General features: G+C 40.0%; 1 protein-coding gene and 1 long non-coding RNA gene across 12 annotated transcripts in view; one reads left to right on the forward strand and one right to left on the reverse strand.

Moving 5' to 3' along the window:
* The first annotated feature begins 298 nt into the window (after nt 1–298).
* setdb2 (SET domain bifurcated histone lysine methyltransferase 2) overlaps nt 299–19,033 on the forward strand; it is a 90,119-nt gene continuing 71,384 nt past the window's right edge. Inside the window, exons 1-5 of one of the 11 annotated variants that reach the window (XM_059967885.1) lie at nt 299–675; nt 5,266–5,374; nt 10,665–10,721; nt 11,036–11,140; nt 15,784–15,917. In XM_059967885.1, the coding sequence (XP_059823868.1) occupies nt 509–675; nt 5,266–5,374; nt 10,665–10,721; nt 11,036–11,140; nt 15,784–15,917 (572 nt within the window). In that variant the 5' untranslated portion in view covers nt 299–508. The remainder of the gene's footprint in view (nt 676–5,265; nt 5,375–10,664; nt 10,722–11,035; nt 11,141–15,783; nt 15,918–19,033) is intronic. The other 10 variants (XM_059967884.1, XM_059967880.1, XM_059967881.1 and 7 more) reach the window with 10 other exon arrangements.
* LOC132393104 (uncharacterized) lies at nt 1,412–18,826 on the reverse strand. The gene is made up of 3 exons (XR_009511747.1): nt 18,422–18,826; nt 4,886–5,037; nt 1,412–4,108 (listed from the first exon to the last, which is right to left on the reverse strand). It is a non-coding gene; the product is annotated as an uncharacterized LOC132393104 (long non-coding RNA).

Here is a 19,033-nt window from a genome sequence, read left to right on the forward strand (position 1 = left end):
TTATAGGCAAAAAAGTATCATGTTAGAATTTTTATTTATTAAAATAACTAAACTGATCATTTGCTTGCATTTGTTGTTTTTACAATATGGTTTAAATTTTATTTTTCGAAACGCACTGTATATAGATGGTAACCTATGACCACGTATGCAATGCTCTCCTTTTAGGAAATTTGGAAATGATCACCCTAACGGGAATGGAGAACGTGTCGTGTTTAGTGAAAGAATGGAAGCAACAGAATCTGCTGCAAGGACAACGTGTTGAACAGTACAGGTGGGACGTTTCGGGAAGAGTGCGAATTCGGAAGAGAGGCAAGGGGGATCAAGGAAAGGGGCAGGCAAAATGGGAAGGAAGTGGGGATAGGAATGTAGCTGATCCATGTTCTACAGTCTACTTAAGCATTTATTTTCCAGATACCGTACTGTATTCAGATATTTTCCTGAGGCGGCGACATGAGGTTTGGCACCCTCGATTTCTGAGCCTGGAATAAGGAACGAAAACCCCGGGTTGATGGAGCCACCTGCTGGAAACGAAAGTGCAAGCGCTCCTGAGCGGAACGACTTTTTCAGGAAACATGGGCCGGCCGGGCAGCTGTGCGGTGCCGGACAGAGCCGCCGCGGAAGGGTAGGACCTGCGGCTCGGCGCGGTTGCGAAACGATGCAAGGAGCCGGCAGAAGGTACGGTAACCGCGCTCAGCGCCCGTCACCTCCCCGAAACCCGAATCGCAGGCAGCCGTCTGTGCGCCGGTAAAATGCTCGCAGGGCCTCAGCCCTGAACCGTCTGGGGGAGTGGGGTCCTTCATTCAACACCTCAATGCATCAGTTCTTCTCTGGCAACATTTATATTAAAATGTGCATTTAATTTTTCAGTCATATTTGAGTAATCTTATATATATATATATATATATATATATTGCTTTTTTGAAGCATTATTATTCGTTTAAAGACTTCATTACGGGCTATACGTGAGTCTACCCGAATTGCGCACGTCATCACGCTGCCGCATGAACCGCGCCTCATTTGAAGTGAAAGTCGGAAGTCAGATTCTCGGCGGCTGCTTGGCCTTTGTTTTGAAATGACAACGCATCAGAAAAACGTAACCTTTTAGCTCCTGATCCAAGTTCACTTGCAAACAAAGTTCTAACCCGCGTGTTTTGTTTGGATTTCAAGCATCTGCAGATTTTTTTCGTCTTCTAACTCATGATCTTATTTTTTGTTCCTGGTTTTAGATGTAGAACTTTAAGACTAAACAGTTGTCTTACTGTAGTAACGATAATGCGTGAATAACTTTCAACAGCAAACTTTGGAGACGTTTTGCTTGGAATGTATTAACACAACGTTGGATCATTTGGAAAATGAAATACTACTAATAATTTTCAAAAAAACTAATTTTTCATGACTTTGTTCTGTCCTTTATACGTATCGTGGGTTACTCATAAAGAAACACATTCTGGAAGAACATAACTAGAACTTTTATTTAACAGCAACCATGATTGACACTGCTACGCTTCTAGATTATTCCATCATTTCTGGGCATGCTCAGAACTCTGTCCAATCACGTTCTTATACATGATGTGATATCACCACATCTTCCTTTCCTTCAAAAGAAAAACAATTAGCAACATTAATCAAAATAAATGCATAATTTAACATGTCTATCAGTCTCTCTGGGGGTTTACGAACACAAGTAGACTTTCTAAGTGGTTCACACAGTTCTTGTGTTTCGTTGTTATTTTCATGTTTCGTCTGGTCTGCATCAGTTAATTGAAACCCTGAAGCCGGCTCTTTCTTGAGGTCTTTGTGATTTCTTCTTAACACTGCTCCTTTTTCTATTTGGACCATGTATGATCTGGGTTGAACCTTCAAGTACTGTAGCTTTCTTAATTCCTTCCACTTCCATTTGTAATGAAATACGAATCTTCTTTTCTTCATCTAATTCATTCTTCATTGACTGTATTTTTTTATGCTGAGACTTCATTTCAATAAAACTTCTCAATTTCTTCTCTTGTGCTTTTACTTCTTCAAAGGGATCCTGATTCTTGTCACTCTGCCTTCAGATCAGTATTGTACTGTAGCGGCAAGTTTAGTAACAAAGGGATGGGTCTGGGATCTTCCTTTATGACTTCTTTTACCTTTGCCACATTAGAATCAAACTGTTCTCTTTGATCTTTCATCAAGTCACTGTATTCTGACTCTGTGTCACTGTCAGGACTAAGAATCTTTTCACCAAATTCAGTCTCTCAGGCAGCTAAACCAAGTATATTGACTGTACATTTCTTGGCATGACCACAAATGAAAGTGTGTGCACACTATTTTTGTGTGATACTTTCACCACACATGTTCCTTTAACTGGAATGTCTGCACCTGAATACCCAGTCACTTTTATATTTGTCTGATGTAACATTGGTCTTGTCTTTAATGCAAGATTCTTCAAGAATATTTACTTGTGCTCCAGTATCCAATTTAAACAGAATATTGTTTTGATTCACTTGCAATGGCACAGTCCAGTCATTCTTACTTTGTTTTCACAAAGCACATCAATATAAAACTCCTCACATTCATTTTCAAGCTCTGCATTTATGGTTTTTAATTTCCTTTCTATTTCTGCAACAACGTGAAAAGTTATTACTCTTACCGCAGTCGTTGCACATTTTCTGTCACTTTTTGATCAGTGCTGCCGCCCACAGCAATCACATAATTTTTTTCTTTCAGATGACGTCTTGCTCTCTGTTGGTTTCATTTTCACTTCATTATTGTTTCTAATATGTTCGCGCTTTACAGCGTCTACGCAGCTGTCAATAAAAAGCTCTTTTGCCTGTGACACCACAGTTTCTGAAGCTTTACACAGACTCGAACCTTTTTCCAGGTTAATGTCTTGTTCTCTTAACAGTCTTTCTCTCAGACCATTATCCAAAATGTCATAAACAATTCCGTCTTTAATGAGAGAGTCTGTGAGCTCTGCAAACTTGCAAGTTTTACTGTGGTGCCTCAACTCTATAACAAATTGATCAATCATTTGACTAAGTCTCTGCCGACATTTGAAAAATTTGTACTGTTCTTACGTCACATTGCCTTCGATATACAAAATGGGTCAGATTTGTCCATTATCGCTTTTAGATTCAAATTATCTCCATTCTCAAAAGTAAAATGATTTTATACCTCAATGGCGTCGTCACCAATCACGTGGAGTAGGATGGCAGCTCTCATTTTTTCCATTTTACTTTCTGCTCTGATTGCCAATAAACACATTTCAAAACACTGTTTAAATTTTTTCCAGTTTTCAGCCACGTTCCCAGTCAGCTGAGGTGTTTTCGGAGGTTAGAGCCCTTCCATTTGTAAAACTGTTAGCAAACACCAAAACTGTTTGCGCTCTTTTTATTCCGATTATCTTCAATTCTCCCGTTTTAGTATTATTCTTCCAGACCGACTTCTGACACCATATTGTGTTCTTTATACGTACCATGGATTACTCATAAAGAAACATATTCTGGAAGGCCATAACTAGAACTTTTATTTAACAGCAAACAGCAACCACGTTTAACACTGCCATGCTTCTAGATCATTCTGTCATTTCTGTGCATGCTCAGAACTCTGTCCAATCACGTTCTTACACGTGATATCACCACAGACTTGAGTGTTGTGTTTTGTCGTATAGAGCAGATTACCCTTGTAAAGCTGTACACTACTATTCTGTTAATGCTGTGTGGACTACCAATAGCCTAATTCTCTCCCAAGTAGCCCATTTTTCACAAATTAAGCTTAATTTAAGCAAGCAACCATGAATAGAGCAGCTTTTTAAAAATATTTTCATTTTCAGTACAACTGATTTCCTGGATCCAGGTATGGACCTACCCTAGAATATAGTGTCTAGAACTTGCAGCACAGCAGACCACAAAAGATTTACTATACTTAAACTATTTGTTCTGAGCGTAATCCTTTTCAAGTTTCAGCCCTGCTTAGAGAGAATAGTTTTCCATTTGTTGAAAGTATAAAAGTTGTTATTGATGCAAAGAGGATGAAGCCAATTCTTCTGTGTACTATGGAGACAGGAGACTGCAGATCTGGAAAGCTGGAGCAACACATGAAATGCTGGAGGAACTCAAGGCAGCAACTGTAGAGGGAAATAGACATTCAATGTTTCTGCTCAAGACACTTCATCAGGGTTGATTCTGTCTTAAAATATAACAAGTAAAACAGAAGCAAGATTTTAAAAAACAAAGTGAATTATTATTCCTGAAATTGCTTAAAATTATCAGAAAATGGAGGATGGTAATTGAGAGTGTTGCTATAAATTCTAATAAGTAGATGTTGATAGTATAATTTGATATGGTTTTAGTTGTGTAAGCTGTCTGTACAGTTTCAATGGTACATTTAATTTCAGAGGAATGTATACAATATACATCCTGAAATGCTTTCCCTTCAGAATCATCCATGAAAACGGAGGAGTGCCCCAAAAAATGAATGACAGTTAAATGTTAGAACCCCAAAGTCCATCCCCCCCAGCTCCCCTCCCATGCATAAGCAGCAGCAAGCAATAATCACCCCCTCCCCCCAATGGAAAAAAAAGCATCGGCACCCACCACCAAGCACTCAAGCATGAGCAAAGCCACAGCAAAGTTACAGACTTGCAGATACGCCAAAGACTTTGCATTTCACCCGGTATTCAACATACCACAGGTTCTCTCTCCCTAATAAGGGAGAAAGGGGTGTCTCCATTTTCACAGTGAGCGGGGAGACATAACAAACATCTCGATGGTTTACGATGTTAAAGGTCAGTTACGTTGCTTTTATCGAGCTCTGTGCCCAAAGATCTCAAGTCTCTAGGCACACAGCCACAGATATTCCAGCTCCCCCCGACAACAAGCAGATCTCCTGCCGTGACACTGACCTACCATCCGCCTGTCTCCAGAAACCTGAGGTCCTAGGCCGAGCCCTTGGTGTGCCAAACAATGGCCAGTTATGAAACCCTGAGAGCTGGTCCCATTCCTGCAAAGAACCGTAGTCAGCGTGTAACTCCAGGTCAGGGTCTTCAAGAGAACCCTGAAAGAGAAAAATAGAGATATTAAAGATAGACGTAGAACTGTTTTTGAAGACGCAAGCCAAGGAGTCACGGTTTAGCACCATCATCAATTCATTCTGCCAGCTTCCTGCAAATTGGGCCATTACTGTCACTTCTGTAGTGATATTTTAGTTTAACGTGCTTAAATAATGTTCCATGGAGAAATTTGAATAAATAAATTATTACATAGCTATGTAATCTTTCATCAGTAAGATGCCATCAAAATGTGGATTTTGCAAGCGGACAAAAGAGGAAGTATGCAATGGAGAAATGCTCCTTTCTCAAGATGGTCAACTGGTACTTCACCGCAGATGTCTGGTATGTGTTTTCTTTAATGGCTTAAGCTTACAAAATAAGGAAGCAATGTACTTAGTGTTAATGCTTGTACTTTACTTTGGTTTCACTGAATATGTGAAACAAGTGTTGGCATTCGGGCTTTGGAAACAGTGATCCAAGAGTCCACATGGGATTGTTATGGCAAGTAGAGATTGAAGTGCAAACTCTAAAGTTCAATTTGGTCTTGAGTGGGGGAACTCCGAAGAGTAAGACCATCCCTTCTTGTTTGGGTAGTCCAGAAAATATCTTGCCATATCTGAATTGTGCTGAGAGAAAATTTTATCACAACATCTTTATTTAAAAGTCAGCCTCACAATACATCCCATAATAAGAGGAAGAATTAGAAGTTTAAAATATACTTAAAGCTATTTGCTCTAATCTGCCTCTCTGATTCGTTTTCTCTTATGCCACAGAAGCCAAAAATAAATATGGCATTGATATAGTCTGGATAAACTGTGCTTTTGACTTGCAAGTAATTAGACAGTTTTTAGCAATGCATTCACCTAAAAAGCTGTAGACTGGTCGTGGGAAACCAAGTTAACCTAAGTGGGCTTTAATTATCTGGCACTGATGGTGTCAATACAGTGGTTGTCTTATATGCTATAAGTTTCTGTTTCTATGGGTTTCTAGAAACAGTTCTAGTAACTGCACCCTTGAAAGTCAGCGGGCAGCTCTGAAATCTATTTTGGTGCATTGTTTAACTTTCAAGTTCCTTTTCCATTGTATAATCAGCTTCCAACCATATACTGTATCTGATATTCAACATGATGACAATGTTTCACTGATATAATGTTACTTGTCTCTGATATTACCTCAGCATAAGCGCTGCTATAGTTTTCACCTTATGTTTGTTACCGCTATATTTGAGTCTGTCACTACCTTCTTAGATTACCTCCAGTTTTCCATTTTCTGTGAGCACAAGTTCAAATGAAGCTCTTACTTTTTTCCTTGACTTGCACCTGTGGTTCCAGACTAAATTGGTTCCAAGTCAGGCAATGCAGAGATTTAAAAATTGGCATATTTGCTTTTGAGTTCTTTGAAGGGTATTTCCCTCCATTCTTTCAGCACCTTCTGCCCCTTAACCCTCTGAACACTGACTTCTTCCATTTCTGGCCTCATGCATTCTTGATCACTATGTCTCTGGATCCGTGGCTTAAAGAAACACACACACAATGCTGGAGGAACTCGGGCCAGGCAACATCTATGGAAAGGACGTTACCTGCTGAAGGGTCTCGGCACAAAATGTCAACAGTACTCTTTCAGAGACTTTTTAGAACATTGTTGTTGAGCCACTATGGGATTGGCTGTGCTGGATAGGGTGTTGTGCAGTGATCTGGAGGTGATAAGAGAGCTTAGGGAACCATGATCACAGTATGATCGAGTTCACTGTGAAATTTGAGAAGGAGAAACTAAATTCCATTGTGTTGGTATTTCAGTGGAAGAAAGGAAATTACAATGGCATGAGAGAGGAACTGGCCAAGGTTGACTGGAAAGGGACACTAGCAGGAAGGATACCAGAGCAACAATGGCTGGAGTTTCTGCGAAAAATAAGGGAAGTGCAAGATATATATTCCAAATAAGAAATTTTCAAAGGGAAGAAAGATACTATTGTGGTTGAAAAGTGAAGTCAGAACCAAAGTAAAGGCAAAAGAGAGGGCATACAAGAAAGCTAGAGCTAATGGGCATGATAAAGGATTGGGGAGCTTTTAAAAACTTGTAGAAGGAAACTAAGAAGGTCATTCGGAAGGAAAAGGTGAATTATGAGAGGAAACTGGCGATTAATATTAAAGAAGATACTAAAAGCTTTTTTAAGTATATAAAGGGTAAAAGAGAGTTGAGGACCAATAGAAAATTAAGCTTGAGATATTGTAATGAGAGCCACAGAGATGGCAGAGGAACTGAATATGTGTTTTGCAACAGTCTTCACGGTGAAAGATGTCTGCAGTATACCGGACATTCAAAGGTGTCGGGGAAGTGAAGTTTATGCAGTGAAAATAACAATTGAGAAGGTGCTGAGGAAGCTTAATGGTCTGAGGGTGGATAAATCTCCTGGACCTGTTGGAATTCACCCTCGGGTTCTGAAGGAAGTAGCTGGAGAGATTGCAGAGGCATTAACAATGATCTTTCAAGAATCGATTGATTCTGACATTGTACCAGATGACTGGAAAATTACAAATGTTGCTCCATTACTTAAGAAGGATGGGAGGCAGCAGAAGGGAAACTATAGACCTGTTAGCCTGAAATCAGTGGTTGGGAAGTTGTTGGAATTGATTGTTAGGGATGAGATTATAGTGTACCTGGAGGCACATGACAAGATAGACCAAAGCTGGCGTGGTTTCCTGAAAGGAAAATCCTGCCTAACAAATCCACTGCAATTTTTTGAGGAAATTACAAGCAGGGTAGACAAAGGAGATGCAGTGGATGTAGTGTACTTGGATTTTCAGAAGGCCTTTGACAAGGTGGCTGCACATGAGGCTTCTTAGCAAGATAAGAGCCCATGGAATTATAGGGAAGTTACTAGCGTGGGTGGAGCATTGGCTGGTCAGAAAACAGAGTGGGAATAAAGGGATCCTATTCTGGCTGCCTACCAATTACCAGTGTAGTTCCACAGGGGTCAGTGTTGGGACCGCTGCTTTTTACAATGTATGTCAATGATTTGGACTATAGGATTACTGGATTTGTGGCTAAATTTGTCAATGATACAAAGATAGGTGGAGGAGCGGGTAGTGTTGAGGAAACAGAGAGCCTGCAGAGAGACTTAGATAGTTTAGGGCAGGGGTGTCAAACTCATTTTAGGTCACGGGCCAGATTGAGAAAAATGCTTCTTCATGCGGGCCGGATCAGTTGTGCACGCGCGCGTGCTCTCACAGCTTTCGTTGCCTTCATTTTTTCAGCCTGCTCTCATGTGTCTCAGTCTCTGCTATATCTAAAATTGTTTCACTTTACGGATTTCATTTTTTATGAAGCAGATTGCCTAGCAAGCATTCTTTTTATGATTGGTATTAACTTACAGACGTAGATTACAAGAAAGTAGGCAACGAGAAAGAAACGATGCTATTTCGGCTTTGTTTTGGGAGCCATACCTTTTCCATTAATAAACTGTTTGAAATCAAACATTAGCGAACACAAATGTAGACGTAAGGCAAGCGCGAGCAATGCACTGGCAGTGCATTGTGGGATTTGTAGTATTAGTGGTGCATGCAATATACCGGCGGGCCAGCTCTAATAGAAAAAAAATTATTCATTAATGATATTCAGGAAATAAACCAGGGAAACCAAATAAACACTAAAAACCCTGAAAACCTGGTACCTGAATAAACTCAGCATTAGCCATATCATACGCCATAGGCACTTCGATTACTGGGGCCAGCTTTAATAGTAATTAGATTTTATCTCGCGGGCCAAAGATAATTCCACCGCGGGCCGGATTTGGCCTGTGGGCCTTGAGTTTGACATATATGGTTTAGGGGAATGGGCAAAGAACTGGCAAATGAAATACATTGTTGGAAAGTGTATGGTCATGCACTTTGGTGAAAGAAATAAACGGGCAGACTATTATTTAGATGGGGAGAGAATTCAAAATACTGAGATGCAAAGGGACTTGGGAGTCCTTGTGCAATAAACCCTAAGGATTAACCTTCAGGCTGAGTTGGTGGTGAAGAAGGCAAATGCAATGTTGGCATTCATTTCTAGAGGTATAGAATATAAGAGCAGGGTTGTGAAGTTGAGGCTCTATAAGATACTCGTGAGACCACACTTGGGAGTATTGTGTGCTGTTTTGGGCTGCTTATTATAGAAAGGATATACTGACATTGGAGAGGGTTCAGAGAAGATTCACAAGAATGATTTCAGGAATGTCTGGCAGCTCTTGGGCTGTATTTCCTGGAGTTAGAGATTGAGGGGGGATCTCATAGAAATATCCGAATGTTAAAAGACCTGAACAGATTAGATATGGCAAAGTTATTTCCCATGGTAGGGGAGTCCAGGACAAGAGGGCATGACTTCAGGATTGAAGGACGTTCATTTAGAGCTGAGATGTGGAGAAATTACTTTAGTCAGAGGGTGGTAAATCTGTGGAATTTGTTGCCACGACTGGCTGTGGAGGCCAAGTCATTGGGTGTATTTAAAGCAGAGATAGATAGGTTCTTGATTAGCCAGGGCAACAAAGGGTATGAGGTGAAGGCAGGGGAGTGGGAATGACTGGAAGAATTGGATCAGACCGTGATTGAATGGTGGATGAGACTCGATGGGCCAAATGGCCTAGTTCTGCTCCTATATCTTATGATCTTGTGCCCAGGTTTCCAGCATCTGCAGATTTTCTCTTGTTTGCCATGGCTTAAAGAATTCACTTGGAATGCCCTTCTTTGCTGTGTTATGAAGGATGAACAACTCTGATGGGCAGAAGGGTACAGAGTTGCCCATGTTTCCCCCCCCCCCGAGAATCACAAACTGTTATTGTTACCACGCTGCTAATGAGAGAGAAAGAGAGACAAAGGGAAAACATACTGGGACTGGAACATTTGCTTCAGATAAGGGAGAGAGAGAGACTTGTTGTTCCACCATATTATGACTCCTGAAAGACTTATGGCTCCGGAGAGGGCTGTTTACTTGGTACCATTCTGATCATTAAAATTCCTCAGTGGACAGCCAGAGTGGGCTGGTTAGATGGACTAAGCCATTCAAAACTGATTGACACTTGAGACCCCATGAGTGGAGATAAAAGTGAGGTCTGAGGAGACACCCCTCAGACACACCAGGAGACACACTAGTGAGCACTGCTTGAGTGTTGGAACCCACGAGAAGGTGTGGGGCATCGGAGACCGAACGAAGGATCGGTCAGTTTAACTCACAGTGTTATAGCAGGGCCGGTGGGGGCTTGTGTGTGTGTCCGCCCTTGCCTGGGTGACGAGCCCTCCACAGAAGAACGGTCTGGCTGAAGGATAAAGGGGTCATACCTGAATGGCCACAACACATGGACGGATCAAGAACATAAAGGAAGGTTTGCCTGGCTGTAGCTGTCACTGCTCGCTCTCTCTCTCCAACAATTACAACAAAACCACCAACAATTACCTCAGCACGTATGAACTGAACTGAACTTTATATTCACATATGACAATTCATTATCCCCTAGACATCGATAGAGCTTGTTTATTATTGATTATTATTATACCCACACTTTTAGGTTTAGTATTGCTAACGTGTATTATCGATATATATTTGCATTGTTGTTATTGATTTGTATATTTTACTAATAAACACTGTTTGAAAATAGTACCACCAGACTCCAATGGATACTTCTTTCTCTGCTGGTCAGACACCCAGTTACGGGGTACGTAACAGCTGTCATTCTGATGCTCTTGATAACTTATCACATTTCTTAAAATCTCTGAATTATTCTGTTAAATTTTGGTTGATAATGCTTCTGTGAAGTGCCTTGAAGTCCCTTTTTAAAGATGACACGTAACCAAGTTTTATGTTGTTGTTGAACTTTCTTGTTTTATTAATTAGTTCTTTCCAATGTGGCAATGGACTATTTTTCACTACCTGTCAAACCGAGTAATCTCAGTTTTTTTCTTGTTTGATAAAGCATGGACATTAAGTTAGTTGTGTGGTGTGTTGATTTTTTAAAACTTCTTCCCTTAGCTGTTTTCTGCTGTACCCCTGGCATCCAAAATGTCCAAGAATAATAATCTCTCCAGTAAAACAGTGCAAGCTATTAAAAAGGAACTGAGGAAAGCTGCTAAAATGGTAATTATATTCAAAAATCTGTTGGTTTGTAATTTATCTTGTGTGTGGAGAATACTACCTTGGTGTGTAATAGGAAATTAACCACAGGTAACAGAAAGTATGGGAGGATTATGAATTGAAGGCCATGGTATATGTAGAACACTTGTACGTTTACTTTTAAATCATGTGTAGGAGGAAGAAATGTAATCTGTTCATAACAGCGAAGTATATGAAAAAGTAAACAGGAAGGAACAGCTTTTTCTTGGCAAGTGAATTACGAACAAAGGTCAAATTAATATTGGTTGGCAAAGCAACTCGAGGAAAACATTTAAATTTTGTTATGCAGTAATCTACAGCCTGAGTTGCATTGTTTGAAACTTTATAGAAGCAGTTTAAATAATTTTCAAACAAATAGCTTTCTCTTGAAAGTAGAATTTTTGCAAATGGGAACAATCCATGAATCTGAAAACAACTTTATAGATGTTAGATAACTGGCAATAAGGACCATTAAAGCTAAGAAGGGAGATAATTTTATTTAGAAGTAAGTAGCATATAAGTTGTGTTTTTGGTTCAAACCTAGATTCATTGTGAGACATATCCTTTGAGTTGAATGATAATGGATGGCCAATAAAAATATTTTGTTAGAATCTTGAGCCTCAAGCTTTCTTTGCAGCAATGTTCAGTTTTACCTGTGGATGTGCAGGTACCACTGTAGCCTCAAAGTGTGATCTCCAAGGTAGCTCAATCATCTTTCAAAGAAGGCAATCAAAATTATACTTGTCTTTCAGAGAAGGCTCCAGCTTATGTTCAAGTAGTAAATTGGCTTGAAATAAATTAATTGCAATTTGAAAGGAATTTGGCAATGAATGGTGAAGGGCATTATCTGGGAAACCTGTTCTTTGCAATTCACCAAGATGACCAATTGGGTGATCCTTTTGTAGACACAAAAGTTAATGGCAAAATATCCTACTATTTTAGACCAAGGAGATTGCTTTCAGTTTAGGAAACCTGGAATTGTTATGTTCATCTTTCTGAGTCAAGAGTCACATTAAGGTTTTAACTCATTGTTAGAATGCAAAATCTTTCAATTGTAATATATCTGATTTAAGACTATGTGTATCAAAACTGGGTGTGAACTAGGTAAACTACCAGTAGTGTTCTCCAGGTAAGCCTTCTGTTGAAATTAAGATGTTGAACTTGGAAGGTGTCCATTATCTTTTATTTTAACTATACTTATTTACCGCTCATTAAACTGCTGGCATTTGGGACAGCAATGTAGGTCCTCTATCTCTGTACAGAAAGATTCTTCATTTCTTTTTCCAGACAGTTGTTCTTTGAAAAATTAGGGTGGTTAGCGCTGAGCTGAACCCCTGACCTCAAGGACTGGTGGACCATTCTTAGTCTGTCCTCTACCCTTTGACCCATTTGGTGTGAGTGACCGTACCAAGAACTAAAGCACAAGGCCTTGACTCCAGCCAACGTAGCTCTCTGGATCACTGAGTTACACAAACCTCCAAACCCTACAACAAGGTTGTGGTCCTCTTGGAGGTTTAATTTGTGTGGTTTTTTGACTTATGTTGTTCTGAACCATTCTCTTGGCAGCAGGTAGAGAGTATACAAGAGATCTTTGTCATTAAAGAAATGCTTAGTGAGGCTGGATCAGGATTCATTGACTAAGCTGAGTGACTGCATGCAGGGTTTAGATTTGGTTGCAGTAAGTGAATATTGGTGTTAATGTGATCAGCCATACCTGTAGCAATGACTGACAGATATTTCAACACTTTTGCATCCAAACTGGAAAACACCTCAGACTCTTACATTATGTTTTTCATAGCCTGGTTTCATTATTTTGGGATAGTCAGTGGTATATTATCATCTTACTATGAACTTACTGAGTCTCCTGTGGGTGAATAGAGTGCTATTTCTGTGTTAAGTGGAATTGGCTCAGGTTAATTTCTATTGTATTTGTGTGATGTATTTATAAAGATTTATTTATTAATGATTGTACAAGTTATAAGTATAGACTCAAAAATTCCTTGGTTAAATTATGAGTTTGGTATGATGTGAAAGTGAGGAAAGAAACAGCTTTTCCTTTGCCTTCACTTGGGACAGTCATTATTGCTATTAAGCAAACAAACAAGCTGCTGCAGCAATTCAGCAGGCCAAGCAGCATCTGAAGCCAAAGAGATAGCCAATGTTTTACCCATCTCAAGTTGCTTCTGAATTAATGGTTGTAAATTGTTCTTTTTGATGAATGCTGCTTGAAAAATTGAATGGTTGCTTCATTCTCCTAGCCTGATATCCTGTAGTCAAGTATCCGGTTGACACCCAAAAGGTATTTCGACAGTTTTTTGTCGAATGGAGGGAAGTGCTGGGTGGGAGGGGAGAAATGTTTGAATTTGAAAATTGATTTTAAATGGATCTTAAACTTGTTCCCATATGTGGCAGACTGAGTTTGGAAAAGCAAGATCAGAGACTGAAAGCTTCTAGGTTTAATAAATCGAGTAAACATTTGACCTAAGCAATAATAGTGATATCATTGTTTAGCTGGGTATATTAGAATATGACTTGAGGCCTAAAACATAGTTTCAGGTCAACATTCAATCTGCATGAGACATATATACCTCATATATAAACACTAGCTAAGTTGATTATCATAAGATCCGATTTAATTTCAGAATGCTGTCTAGGGATGGTCAGTGTAGCTATATGGACCACTGGTTTTAGTCAAACCAGTTTTGTATTGTCCTCTGATGTTAGAAAGTTTTCTCATGGTTAGTTGGAGCTCAGGGACCCAGTTGTACTGTTTCTGATACTTCATATAATTTGGTTCAAACCTATCACTGAAAATAAAGCTGCAGTTATACAAAATAAAGACATATCATCACTGAACTAAGCATGCATTTAGAAGCCATGGTAATGCATGCGAGATCTAACTTTTTGTTTTGATCCAGAAAATATTTAATATACTTATTGGTTAGTTTTGTGAAAATAGAAAAAATAAATTGGGTTTATAAAGCATTGTCAATATGTACTTTAGAAACTAATTAAATATTTTTGTGATGTTTTTGCTATTGTGTTATAGGGAAATGCAGCAGCCAGCATATAGCAAAATTCCATAAAGAGCAATGAAAGCATAATTTATCTTTAGGGGTCTCAATGAAGAATTGTAAACACAAAATACACTGCAGATGCTGTGGTCAAATCAACATGTACAAACAAGCTGGAGGAACTCAGCAGGTCGGGCAGCATCTGTTGAAACGAGCAGTCAATGTTTTGGGCCGAGACCCTTCGTCAGGACTGAAGAAGGAGGGGGCAGGGGCCCTATAAAGAAGGTGGGGGAAGGGTGTAAAGCGCCAGGTGAAAAACCAATCAGAGGAAAGATCAAGGGGGTGGGGGAGGGGAAGCAGGGAGGGGATAGGCAGGAGAGGTGAAGAAGGAATGTAATGGGAAAGCACTATGGGTAATAGAAGAAGGCAGAGTCATGAGAGAGGTGATAGGCAGCTGGAAGAGGAGGCAGAGTGAAAGTGGGATGGGGGAAGGGAGAGAGACGGAGGGAATTACTGTAAGTTGGAGAATTCATACCAAGGGGCTGGAAACTACCCAGACGGTATATGAAGTGTTGCTCCTCCAACCTGAGTTTGGCCTCATCATAGCAGTAGAGGAGGCCATGTATGGACATATCCAAATGGGAATGTGAAGCAGAGTTAAAGTGGGTGGCAAACGGGAGATCCTGTCTGTTATGGCGGATGGAGCGGAGGTGCTTGACGAAGCGGTCCCCCAATCTGCGTCAGGTCTTGCTGATGACCTCAAATAGATCGCTAATAGATGACCTCAACAGACTCACAAGTGAAGTGTTGCCTCACCTGGAAGGACTGTTTGGGGCCCTGAATGGTGGTAAGAGAGGAGGTGTAGGGACAGGCCAGTATACCTGTAGGAACAGGTGTAGTTCATCCAGCTTGTTTGTACGTGTCAATGAAGAATTGGTCAGGGAGTGGGAAGAATTTCTTTACTCTTTTAGTTGCACCATGGAATCTTTTAAATCCACCTGAAAAGATAGGACATGGTTTGGGTTTCTTGATTTATCTGCACTTTTGGCAGTGCACCACTCCCTTGGTGCTGAACTGAAGGTGAAGATGAGAATGGATGTGATATGCTGTACACAGATCTGTTCTGGAGGCTCAGTATTTAATCATGAGCATTACTAATTTGGAGAATTGCAAATTTGTTAATGCTCATTTGAAGAAGGTAATGGGGAAAAGCTCATGGTGGACAAACTTTGGAATATCTGCAGGAGGAGGACTTGTTAGTCCAAATGGCAGGAATTTGTTCAATGCTTTGATTTGTGGCACACTTTTTTATACTAAAATCAAAGAATTGGTATTTATGAAAGAATGCTTGTTATTTAGTGATTATTTTTTTGGGGGGAACATCATGGTTTAATTTAGTAGAAATATTGAATAATAAAAATTAATGGAAATACTTTCGTGGACCAAAGAGTAATTACAATAACTTTAAGTAACTATTTGAGTCTTTGTATTTTTGTTTGGCTATTTCCATTAATTGACAATGGCAACTGCCTGTATTTTTATTTTAATTTTCATCTGTTTAGCTCTGGTTAAAGAGAACAGTTTTTTTACATTCCTGTCTACATTTATGTTTAGAAATGCAGTCACTGTCATCAGTCTGGAGCTGCTGTTAAATGTGCTGCAACATACTGTAGGAAGGTCTATCACTATCCCTGTGTGAGGAGTGATAATGGTGCAGTCAGGGAAAATGAATTCCGGGGAGTTTACAGGTAAAGTGTCCTTGTGCACATAATCTCACAATAACTGCACAAAACTGTCAGTGACACAAATTCTATCCAGTCTCTCTTCTGAACCTTTTAATGAATGGAAGTGTAAGAAAGGTTCTCCAAATACACAATTAGAAAATTATTATTTATTGTAAGGTCACTTATGAAAGGTGTTTACATTGTTCAAATTAGGTTTTCCCTGGGACTGTGTGGGTTTCTGCAAGTGCTCTAGTTTCGTCACGCGTTCCAAAAGACATGGGTTAGTAAGTTGTGGGCATGCTGTATTGGTGCCAGAGGCATGACCGCACTTGCGGGTTGTCCCTGACATATCCTGTGACTGTTCTAGTCACCGATGCAAACAGTGCATTTCATTGTATATTTAGATGCACAATTGACAAATAAAGCTAATCTTTATCTTTTATAAATTGATTTTGTCTTACCATCTTTGTCAGCTTGTGATGAAGATAGGTAAATGATCCTTCTAAGGCAGCGTATAGAAAGAAAAATCCAGCAACAACAATAAGAATATTCAAACAAATGAGAAGAGAGCAGTGGACCACATGGCCTCAGGAGCTTGCTTCACTGTCTTATGAGATCAGATATTCTCTCTTATCCACGTTTCTTAGAAAAATAGAGGGCTATGGGTAATACTAGGTAATTTCTAAAGTAAGGACATGTTTGGCACAGCATTGTGGGCCGCAGGGCCCGTGTTGTGCTCTAGGTTTTCTATATTTCTGCCAGTTTCCCCACTTCCCTTGAAGCTTTTATTATTGATATCTATCAGTGTCTACCTGGAATGTCCTCATGGATTTCATAGCCTTGATGTTTAGAGAATTCAAAGTTAAAAGTAGTTTATTATCAAAGAACATGTATGTCCCTGAATGCAGCCCTGAGATTCATTTTCTTGCTGGCATACTGAATAACTCCATAATAGAATGATAACCATAATAGAATCAATAAAAGACTGCACTAACTTAGGCGTTCAATCAAAAGACGACAAACTGATCAAATGCAAAAAGAAAGAAATAATGTTAATAAATAAATAAACAATGAATATCAAGAAGATGAGGTAAAGAGTGTTTGAATGTGAGTCCATAAGAATGTTTCATTGAGGATAAAGTCATCACTTTTAGGCTCAAGATGGTTGAGGGGTAACAACTATCGAGTCTTTCACCATTCAATAGGTTTCAATGAGGTCACCCCTCATTTTTCTGAATTTAAGTGAGTAGAGGCCCAGAGCCAGCAAATGCCCCACATATAAGTCTTTCAATCCCAGAATCATTTTTGTGAAACCCCTTTGAACCTCTCTGATGTCAGCACATTGTTTCTTGGATAAACAGCCCAAAACTGCTCACAATACTCCAAGTACGCCCTCATCTGTGCTTTATAAAACCTCAACATTACATGCTTTTATGTTCTAATCCTCTCAAAATGAATGTTAACATTGCATTTGCCTTCCTCACCACTGACTCAACCTGCAAATGCCTGCATGAGGACTCCCAAGTCCCTTTGCAACTCAGTTTTTTGATTTACTCTCCATTTAGAAAATAGTCTACACTTTTATTTCTTCTACCAAAGTGCATGACCACACACTTTGTGACACTTTATTCTATCTGCCACTTCTTTGTCCATTCTATTCTACCTAAGTCCTTCTGTAGTCTCTCTACTTCCTTACTTGCCCCTCCACCTATCTTTGTATAATCTCCAAACTTGGCTACAAAGCTATCAATCCTGTCATCAAAATCATTGACATATAAAAAGAAGCTTCTTAAAGCAATTCATTACTGTGGATGAGGTATTACTGGATGATCATCATTGAGGCAGGTCAGCATGTTCTTCTTAGGCACCGGTATAATTGAAGACTGCCTAACGCAGGTGTTGCTTTAGACTGCTGAAGCAAGAGGTTAAAGATCTCAGTGAACACTTCAGCCATTTGATCAGTGCAGGTGTTTAGTACTTGGCCAAGTACCCTGTCTGGATCCGATGCTTTTCATGCGTCATCTTCTTGAAGGCTGCTCTCACGTTAACTTCAGAGACTGAAATCACAGGATCATTGGAGACTGGGAGTTTGTGATGGTTCCTCCATGCTTAGGCAGTCAAAGTGAGCTTATCTGGAAGCAAAGTGCTGTTGTTGCTTACGTCACTTGATTTTAGTTTATAGGAGGTGATAGTATTCAAAACCTGCAACAACTGTTGAGCATCCTTCGTTGGTTCAAGTACAGTCCAGAATTGCCACAATGCCCGTGAGACGGCTTCAAATGGTTCAATTTAATATACAGCCTGAAATTCTTACACTGCACAGAGACATCCAAAAACAAGAAACCTCAAAGAATGTATGATATTAACATAAGAACCCCAAAGCCTCCTCCCACACACAAGCAGAAGCATCGACCCTCCCCCTCCTGCCACCTGCTCCAGCAGAAGCACCCCATGCAAGCAATATCAAAAGCTCTCAAAGAGACCCTGATTTAGAGGCCCATCAAAAACTAAGACTGGCCCTTTCTTACCGGCCAGATATTTGTGTATCAAGAAGGCAAGGGCCTTCTTCCTGACGCCTGCTGTCCCAATGTTTCGGTCTCCTATGACGCTTTAGTCAATGAAATCGGCAAGGAACTGGGTCGTCCACACGGACTACTCCCCAAAGGTGCGTGTCTTCCAGGCTGCTCCTGAAGATATTGAAACGCCAGACTGCACGGCCAATGTAAAAACCCACTGCTTGCAAAGAACTGTAGTTTGACTTGTAGCTGTAGATCATGGACTGACAGAATCCCAGCCACCTTGAAAATAAATATATAAGAAAGGAAGAATAAACTGTTTTGTAGATGAGCTGGAAGAAGTTGCCTGTGTCTATAAAAATGTCTGGTGCCATCTTTCTTGGGATTGTACCCGGACCTCTTGGACCATAAGTTATAGGAGCAGAATTAGGCCATTTTGCCCATTGAATCTGCTCCGCAGACTCCTGTAACTTTTTTATCACTGGACTTCTCTGACTTGGCCTTCAGTAAATTGAGGATCTCATGGCTCATCCAGGGTTTCTATTTTGTGAAGGCTAAATGATTTTGTGGAGCCACACTCATCGACAACCATTTTAACAGTGTCCAAGATTTCACAACACTGTT

The sequence above is a fragment of the Hypanus sabinus genome, chromosome 4 (genome assembly GCF_030144855.1).
Source record: "Hypanus sabinus isolate sHypSab1 chromosome 4, sHypSab1.hap1, whole genome shotgun sequence".
NCBI classification, from domain to species: Eukaryota; Metazoa; Chordata; class Chondrichthyes; order Myliobatiformes; family Dasyatidae; genus Hypanus; species Hypanus sabinus.